Source organism: Psittacula echo, assembly GCF_963264785.1.
Source record: "Psittacula echo genome assembly, chromosome: 5".
Lineage (NCBI taxonomy): Eukaryota > Metazoa > Chordata > Aves > Psittaciformes > Psittacidae > Psittacula > Psittacula echo.
This window is the reverse complement of record NC_137739.1, coordinates 8,182,864-8,192,469: the sequence shown is the minus strand read 5'-3', so window position 1 is coordinate 8,192,469 and position 9,606 is coordinate 8,182,864. Positions and strand designations below refer to the sequence as shown.

General features: G+C 41.5%; 1 protein-coding gene across 1 annotated transcript; it reads right to left on the bottom strand.

The window, feature by feature from the left end:
- Nucleotides 1–9,606, bottom strand: LOC308221166 (ubiquitin carboxyl-terminal hydrolase 42-like; the record flags this gene model as incomplete). Its single annotated transcript, XM_080618129.1, has 14 exons — nt 1–1,477; nt 2,146–2,234; nt 2,619–3,350; nt 4,051–4,189; nt 4,650–4,750; nt 4,952–5,092; nt 5,712–5,823; nt 6,471–6,553; nt 7,098–7,168; nt 7,306–7,373; nt 7,534–7,636; nt 7,785–7,895; nt 8,904–9,104; nt 9,561–9,606. The coding sequence occupies 14 exons, from the start codon at nt 9,604–9,606 to the stop codon at nt 1–3; spliced, it is 3,474 nt and encodes a 1,157-aa protein (XP_080474255.1).

The following is a 9,606-nucleotide window of genomic DNA, read 5'->3' as shown; positions in this document are numbered from 1 at the left end:
TTACTTGTAATCCTTCTCTCGATATTTATCTTTGGACTTCTTTTTCTTCTTGACCTTCTCATCTTTTTTCATTCTTTGGTCATCTGTCTTGCGGCATTTCTTTCCCATTTCACTTTCCCTTCCTTCTCTGTCACTGTATTTCCTCTTGCCAAGTCTAAGTTTTTCATTTTCCCAGAAAGCGTTGTCAAAATGTGCACGAGCTGAGGCAGGTGGAGGTGCGTGCCTTTCCCGAGAGTGTTTTTCAGACTGCCGCTGAGGTACTGAACCATGACGGAAGTTCTCTCTGTGGCTGCTCAAGTGATGGGCTCCTTCCTCTCTGCCGTGAGCGGTGTGAGCCCATCTGCTCTGGCAGTAATGATCCCTACGTGATTTGTAGAACTGACTCAATTTGTCAAAGTCCTTATCAAAATGAGAGGACTTCCTCTCTCTACCATCTCCTGTTCCATGAACAGAGTAATAACCCTTGTAACACCTGCGTTTTTCCCATCTCCGTGCTTCATCTTGATAGTATCTTTCCCTGCTCCAAGTTCTCTCTCCTTTGGAATGGGAATACCTATTTCTGTCTTGTTCTGTTCTTTCTCTGCTTCGTGATCTATAACGAGAGTATTTTCCTGAGCTTTTGCCGTTATTTGGACTGCTTCTTTCATTATGGGAAGGTCTGTACTTCCTTTCATTGTAATAGTCCTGCTTATGATGATATTGCTTATTTGTTTCCATGCTGCAAGAGCGCCTCCTTTTGTAGGAACGATCATCCGCTTTGCTCCTGCTTTGCTTCTGCTCTTTAATCTCAGAGTATTGTCTCTTCTTTCGGTAGTGTTCTTTGTCAGGTTTTTTGGAGTCGTGTATCTTCTCCTCGTATTTTTGCCTATTATCCTCTTCGCATTTTTTATTATTCAGCCCCTCATTTTGCCTGGAGAACTGACTCTCCAGAACTTTATCCAGCTTTGCAATAGAAGAGTCATTAACAGGTGGTACCTCTACATAGTTATTAGAAATGTCCTCCGTATCTTGGCATTTATCTGTAATACCTAGAGATGCAAGTTTTTTAGGACTACATTCAATGTCAGACTTCACAGAGGAAGTTTGCCCTAATTTCTCTTCACTCTCAGGAGACCCTTTGATATACGAAGGATCTCCTTTTGCAATGAGTGCAGGTTCTTTTGGTCTTCTTGGTTTGTCTTTGTCTCTGCTGTCTTCGGACTCACACTGCCCAACGTATTCCCATTCAGTACCCAAGGATTTTTTCCTGACCTTGTGCTGACCGTTGATACTGGGTTGTACGTTATCAGCTTTTGTTATAATACTTTCAGCAACTTCTTTGGTAGCAATGGTTTCAGAGTCTGATACAGTAAAAGGACTCTCAATCTCACAGCCAAGGTCGGAAAGAGGCGTCCCGGATTGTTCATAGACAGACACTGTTTCCGTCACTACGGTTTCCATAAGACGATCACCCTCAGACTTCTGAGGTGCAGGGACACTGCACAAAATAAAAACACATTTTTCACTTGGAAAAGTTCACCTAAAAGATAAATGTTGGGAGCAAAAATCCCCTTAAGTAAAAGATTTGCTGGCTACTGGTAAACTCTGTCTGTTTCTAAACTCCCTTACACGGTTTGGAAACTGTAGCTTTCTAAAGAGACTCTGTAAGGCAGTCCCCTTTAGAAACCGATTCTTATACATTCAGCAGCGCCCAGAGAAGGTGTTTTTCTTCTCGAGTCTGCAAGGAGTACATTAAAAACCCACACCCAGCACATTTGTCTCCCTCTGCTCACTGCTCTACATCACATCAGTAGCCAGCACCACTAGGTTCGCTCTCCCCTAACTAGAAAAAAGTCAACTCATTAATGTCAGTCCCCCCCCCCAAAATGGGAGGGCAGGAGGTGGGGAATTTACATTGGAAAAAGAAATCCAATCGTTAAAAAAGGGAAAATAATTCCGTGAAGAAACAGAACTATTCTGAGAGGCATCTGCTCGTATTTAATATCAGAATAATACATCTTCAGTGCTGATGTCTGCAACCCTACATGTACAGTGTGGAATTTGCTGTACTGGTTCAAAGCTTTCTACTAAATAGAATTAGCAAAGGGGTAAAACAATGATAAACTTGGATGAAATCTTGTTTTCATCAGAGTATACCCGGTTTACCTTGTTTGCGCTGACAGCCTGTTCAGGTGGCTGTAGGCCAGGGATTCTAAGATTATTTCTTGAGGAATCGGTGACTCAGCTTCAGGTACCTACAATTAAAATGCAGACGTTAACAGACAAAAATATACTACCTTTAGCTGAAAACTGTTTGCAAAATTTCCTCATTAGTTATTAAGCAAGATCACTTTGCCTTACGTGCACTATTGCCATTTCACACATCACCCCTTCGCCACCCCCAATATATTTATGAAACTTATCAAGTACTATCTCAGCTGAACTTTTCTGAAGCTGACATGTTCTCACATGCCAGTTCAGCTCTGCAAATTCTAAGGGGACAACAGCACAAAGTGTTAACGATGAAATTTGTGCTGTGTGTTTTCACAGTATTTCACATGAATTAGGAACATTTTAATGCTCCTGAATACTAAGGACACCATAGGTGAGAAGTTCTAGATGGAACAAACATAACTCACTGGTTCAAGCAATCCATTTGTTTCAGGGAAGAAAATCTCAGAAGGTTTAGCAGGTTGGACTTCACAAGTAAAATCATCAAGTTTCAGTCCATTTTGTTTAGATCCAGTATCTAAACTAACAGCACCATTTAGTAAATCATTTTTTGGCAGCTCATGATGGGAACTCTCTTTTTCAGCCCTCTCACAGAAAGAATGGGAATTCTGCAATGTGCCGACCGCCTCCCAAATCACAATTCCTTTGGAAGATACGCTGAAATTCATTTTAAACACGCCATTCGACGCCTCAGATTTTCCTGAAGACTCTGCACTGGAAGGAACCGTAGCATCGGAGCCGAGTGTAGGACTTCCATTAACTGCTGGCTCTACAAACATTTCATCAGGAACTTCCTGTCTGGAAATGTCAGCAGCAACTGCCACTGTAGAGGCATCTGAGGTAGACTCTGCTCTGAAAGAGTTTGTAATTGTGGAGGAAGGAACGGCCTTGCTGAGATCCTCATTCTCCAAAGCACTGGTAAGATGGCCAGCCTGTGACACGGTCTGCCGCTCAGGCAATTTGTTATTAATACTTCTAGTGATCTTCTGGGCTTTTGATGGATCCGTAGCTGAAGGCCTGGTAATTGCCCAGTTTTGAATGCAAGCTGTTGGTAGAGCTGAAGATAGCCTTTTTATGGAGATACCAACAGGATTTGTATCCTCTTCTAGGGGTCCATTTCCATTTAAATGACTTGAATTCTGTATTTAAAAAGAAAAGATTGCAAGATGAATATGTGCAATCACACAGCACTTATGAAAACATTAAATTCTCCTACTAAATATTTCTACAAATTGCCTCACCACCTAAGAAGAAAAAACACCCCACTTCCAATATCGACCTAAGTCCAACAAGTGTGTTTAATTCCTGCTGCTTTTGGTTTACTGCATATTGGTATCAAATGAGCCTCATTTTTGAAACCCACACAAACAACTTAACATTGACTAAAGCTCTTCCCAAATGTATTTATTTTCCCCTTTAAACATTCCTCGAAAACACTGCAATAATTGCTCTGGTACGCAGGACCAAGAAAAATCGTTTTCACTGACTCAGCTAAATGAACACTGGCGGAGTGATATTGAATTATTACTACTACTATTGTTCTTATCATCATCATCATCATCAGGAATTAATAGGCTCCTTCAAGCGTCTGAAAAGCGTAGCTCCCAGTGCTTTAGAAAGCACTTTGAGTTGGAAGTATAATGAAGTAGCATGGCTGCACAATTTAGGATTAGCCACTGTTGGAATAATTCTGGCTGTTGCTGACGGTTGTGAAGAAAGCTGCAGTGTGGGAGGGAAAATAAAACTCAGACGCTACAAAACAACAACACACCCCCCACCCCCAGTCAAAAGAAAACAACATTATCAATTTGGTGCCATTATCTGCTCCCTGCAAATTACCTTCATCATATGAGGAGGAAGCTGCGGTCCCATAAATCCATCCTGCTTACTATTAGGCCCCCACTGACCAAGGAATGAGCAGGGGTCAGACGGTGCTGGTAAGTAAAAACCACGTTCTCCAAGTGTCAAATCATAGCGCCTTGGGAAAAAAAGCAGTGATCTCAGTTTAGAGTTTTTCTTTCAGCCTGGTCTTGGATTAAACCCCCTTCTAAAATTTGAAAAGAACAGATGATGTGACACACAAGACATGTACAAAAGGCTCAACCAAGACTACAAACTAAAAAACAGACAATGGTCTCCCTACAATGACTATCCTTGCCAGAGCGACAGCTCACCCTTACATCATCTATGGCGTAATTTCTCCTCTTCTACATTAGCCAGCTACAAAGACCAGATAGACAGCAATGTACACAAGCGCACCAGTTTAACGCCAAGCAATGAAAGGCAGTAAATGCTGTGGGCAAGTTCAGGTTAGACAGAACCAAATTCCAGAAATTGTAATCTTTTCCTAGCACAGAAATAACAACACCTGAAAAAAAGACAAGTATCAGTAACAGGAAAGTAAACATATTCTGAACAGGTTCAGGAGTTGGTATTACCTGACATAAAAAAGTAAATAAGCTTGCTGATTGAGAACTGTTTGGATATCAGAAGGCTCCACTACGGCATCATTCATTCGATACCAAAATCCATTGCCCGCCTGCAAATAAAAGACAGTGACATCTTTAGACAAAATGCATGTTGCTCAAATGCCGTCACAGGTAGAACTCTTCAGCACAAACCATCCAAACCAAATCAAATGGAACACACCATCCAACTTTTCCCCATCAAAACGGTGGTTACCAGTAACATTGATTTTCTTTGTTTATTTCACCCTGGGAGAAATCAAGCTGGTACCCACCTTTATGAAGCAGATATAGTGTCCTGCACTGCAGCCAAACCCCAAATGAACAAGAACTGCATATAAAGAATAGATGAGTGGTTCCCCCATCGACTGGGACATATAGGCTCGAAGATCCAAATATTCAGGGTATTTTACATCCTAAACACAAAACAGGAAGATTCAAAAATTACCCGGAATCACTTGGTGGAACAGCCTGAGAAAAACCCTTCTGAAAACACAGGCTAGGATCACACAAATATATTCTTGATTCTTATAAAAATACCTCTTCTCAGAAACAACATTTAGTCATTTAAGCTGCAGAGAACTCTTTTCTGCAGAATTAGCTCTAAGAGTGAGGTATACCCCTATGGTTACCGTAAGCCACAGTTGTTAGATGGACTTTTCTTAGACTATTGTTATTAGTCTGTAGTTACAGCCTGCAAGCATTAACAACTTTGAAATCATAGAATCACAGAATCATAGAATAGTTAGGCTTGGAAAGGACCTTAAGATCATCTAGATCCAGCCCCCCTGCCATGGGCAGGGACACCTCCCACTAAACCATGCCACCCAAGGCTCTGTCCAACCCGACTTTGAACACCGCCAGGGATGGAGCAGTCACAGCTTCCCCGGGCAACCCATTCCAGTGCCTCACCACCCTAACAGTAAAGAATTTCTTCCTTATACCCAATCTAAACTTCCCCTGTTTAAAATGATATTTTCTTGGGGAAATCTCCCATTCCAAGAAGATAAAGCTGCTTTACAGCTGCAAATATACCTTGTTGATCTTGCCACCAGTAAAATCTGCAAATCTTTTCAGCGATATGACAAGAACTTTGGAGGAGCGATGTATTGTGTACCTCTTGGAGGCAGAAACCATGTTTTTGCACCTTAAAAACCAGCACAGACAAACGGTTAACGGCAAATTCTTCCCCCTCCCAAAACTCAAACAAGTGTTCATCTCTCGCACAGGCTTATGAACCCATACGCTGCACTTCAGGCTTGTTAACAGACAGAAGGTAACAGGATGTAAGCGGACAGCTCTACAAAACAAAGGATTTAGAACATTATCTTTCGATAGCCAAGCAAACATCTGAGCATCTATCCTAATGACAAAAAGGAAAGGCTTCCCAACAATTCAGCATGAGAACCCTGCAAGACATTTTTTAGTGAGCCATTAGAGGCTGCTGACGTTAACGACCACCGTTCACACGCACTGAGACCCAATCCCACTTTGTTCCACAGGGAACACTAGGACCTTCAGCAAGCTGATTGTTGCCTCCCACCCCAAATCCTTGTCCTTAGCTCCATGCTTCAGCTCACCACTACTTAGCAGACATCCCCTGTAACTTCTGGCCAGACAAATATTTCTGTGTGCAACCTCACTCTTACGAAGGCTAATAAACACCAGTAGAGGCAGCAGTAAGGAATAGAAGTCTAATACGAGCTAATGGCCAGAATTCTTCTATTTCCAGATATTCATGTGATACATGAAACGCGTTCTCTTGTATTCAGATGGAATTAGTAAGAATCTTACTTGCTGCACTTATAGCTGTTTTCTCCGCCCAGTTGTTCAGGTTTCACAAATTGTTCTAGAGCCTCGGTGACAGACGTAACGGCCTGGATGAATAAGAAAGTAGAGCACTAAGTCACTGGAAATGCAAAACTTCATACGCTTCCTGGTAGTTTGCGAGAGAACCTTGCTAGTTCATCCTCAAGCGACCTACTGCCAACCGGCAACCACTGTGAAGGAGGCAGAAACCTCAGAGTACGCTGAGCATTTACCTCCTGTGGAAACGATTCTACTCTGAAACAAAACAATAAAGTTTGCAGTGCCACAGACAGCACCTGTGCTATGCTATGGCATCAAGAATGAGAACAGTCAAACCCATCAGCCTAAGGACAGACGTATGCTGAAGCAGAATAATGGAGAAGTGTGAGAGTATAGGTGTTTGTGTAGACATAATTACTGTTTTTACAGCTTAAACCCACTGCAAACATGGAGAGCATCTAGATGCCTTCCACACAAGACCAAAGGATTGCCGCTCCCATCCAGCATCAAGCTCTTTCCTTTTAGCAGTGTATCTTTTTCAGTAAAATGCCTTTCTTTGGAAGGCTCTACAGGTCCCCATACAGCTCAACCCATATTCACAAAACACCTTACCTCTATATCCAAAGTAATATCGAGGAATGGTTCGTACGTATCAGAAACGGCTTGGCAGTTCAAGCATTTCACTGGAATCAAAATACAAATGCTTAACACTGACTGGACAAATTTAAAGTCTTCACACGTATTACTTTAGTCAAAGTCCTTTACTACAGACAAACAGACACAGACCACTTCAAAGGAGAGGCAGATTTTTAACAAGTACCTTGGGATCTTAGGTATCCTCCAAATATTTGATAAATAAGTGTGGTGGCTTGAGAAGATATGTCCAACCTGGAAAGAAATGATAAATCAGACCTCAGATAATGCGAGGCTCAGAGTTAACTCTTCAAACAGTTTTTACCAAGGACATTCATTTTAATATAGCATAGTAAAGAAAGGAGTAAAAGGGGCTAGAGAACATTTAAAGTTTAAATAAGTGGTTTATGCGTACGTGGTGCTTCCATTCAAGCAAGCTTTCTGCAAAGCATCAACAGTGAAGGACAAGAATTCATGTGCATCCTCTTGACTGCCGTAACAGAAATGTTTTCCTATTCCTAATAAATAAGAAGGAGGTTATATTTATTTCCTAGAAAATGAAAGAAAACTCACGTTTCTAAAAGTATCAAAATCATTTCTACGCATCAAATAGTGCTTTGAAAAGTTACCAAATATATCAAAATAAAACCATCTGAAATTACTTACTTATAAGGCCATTGATAACAGACATAGGTGGGATAGCATTATTAGAGAAACACAGGGCCTGGTTAATGTGAGCTTCCAATGTACACATCATACAGAAGCCTTTTTCATGACCTGAAGAGTGAAAGAAGCAACACAGTCGAGTCAAATAAGCATTGCCACCAAAAAAGAACAAAACCAAAAAACAATATCCATGAAAAACGCTATAGATATTGATGACACAGCGCTGAGAGGGAATGCCTGTTATTTTCAGCATACTGCTGTTAGGTGAGCTACGTGACACAGAGATAAGAATCCTCTGGGAGAAAGGAAAGATTAAAGGAAGTATGTACGAGTATTTCTGCCCTCCCTTTTGTAACAGGGTTCTTAACTGGAAACATTTTTACCTATGTTAAAACAACACAGTTAAATTTCTAGGAATAAACATTAAGATGCCAAACCAAAAAGCATCCATGTACCTTTGTCAAAATAGACCTAGAAGGATACGAAAAGAGGCTCTTACGCCTAAATCAGTTCAACCGTAGAATGGAAATACGAAGAACACAAATTCCAAGGTTCAAAAAATACGAACTTTTAACTAGAATAAAACCAGTCTACATTTTAATACTGCCCCACACAAATTTCCATTTCAGGACAGCAGAAATTGGCTCGTAGTGCTTTCTAGGGTGTGGGCCTTTTTAATGGGTCAAGAGTGAACGTGTCATTTATTGCAGTATTAACACACTACGGTATCTAGGCTGCAGACACAAAGAAGCTATGATGCCAACATCCTAAATTTTACCTCCTTTCTACCAGCAGGAAACCCAAATCCCAAATGTTCATCAAATGCCTTCCTTTGCAACGTACTTCTTTATTCACACAAAGCAAGAAATGGTCCTTACTTGCAACTTTACCATTGTGCATTAAATGAACAAATGAACTTTATATGCCATTCCGAGCTCCCTGCTAAATAACCATGGAATCACAGAATCATTTAGGCTGGAAAAGACCGCGAAGATCGCATTCAAAGCCGGCTTCTACAGGTAAAACGGGAAAGCCGCGAGTTTTCTCCACAGAATCCCTGTTGTTCTTCCACCTTTGCAGCTGCCCAACATATTTATAATAATGCTAGAAAGCACTCACATGACTTGCTGTGTTCAAGAGACAGCATGTAATTGGCCAGAGGAGGTGTGTACGTCAAACACTGCAGAGTAGCATTAAGGTAACACGTATTGCCCAGATTCTGCAGTCCAACTCCAACATTCAGTGGCTGTTGCCAATCCATGCAGATTTTCTCAGGTGGAAAAAGAATTTCACGTGGTGGGGCAATTCCATCGTTAACAACTGCAAGAAAATTAGATTTCCAAAACTATTTACGGTTTCTGTTTGAAAAAGGCTGTTTAAAAGGCAGCATTCTGCAGGAGCGCCCAGAAGAACCAGGTCTACTCCACAACCCAAAAACACATGATGGAACAGCTGAAACACTGCCACTTGAATTTGCAGGTCAACACACTGCTTTGAACCATCATTTTCCAGCACCAGTCCCTTCAGTTGCCTTAGGGGACTCACAAAATTGCAGCCTAGCGCTGAAGGCTTTATTCATCACAACCCTGTTTTATATCAGTGCAACAAATGAGAACTGCGTTTTCTAACTTTTGGGGTTTTTGTTCTGAAGAAAAGGGGGGAAGGACAGAAGGCACACTTACTTAGTTCTCCCTGGCCAAAAGGCTTGGGTTTTTCCGTGTTTCTACAATAAATAGAACCTCCTGGTCCCTTCTTTGGCTCTTCTGCAGGTTGTACCCAGCCAAAGTTTGCGGTGCATGCTGTTACTTTCTTGGCACGCCAT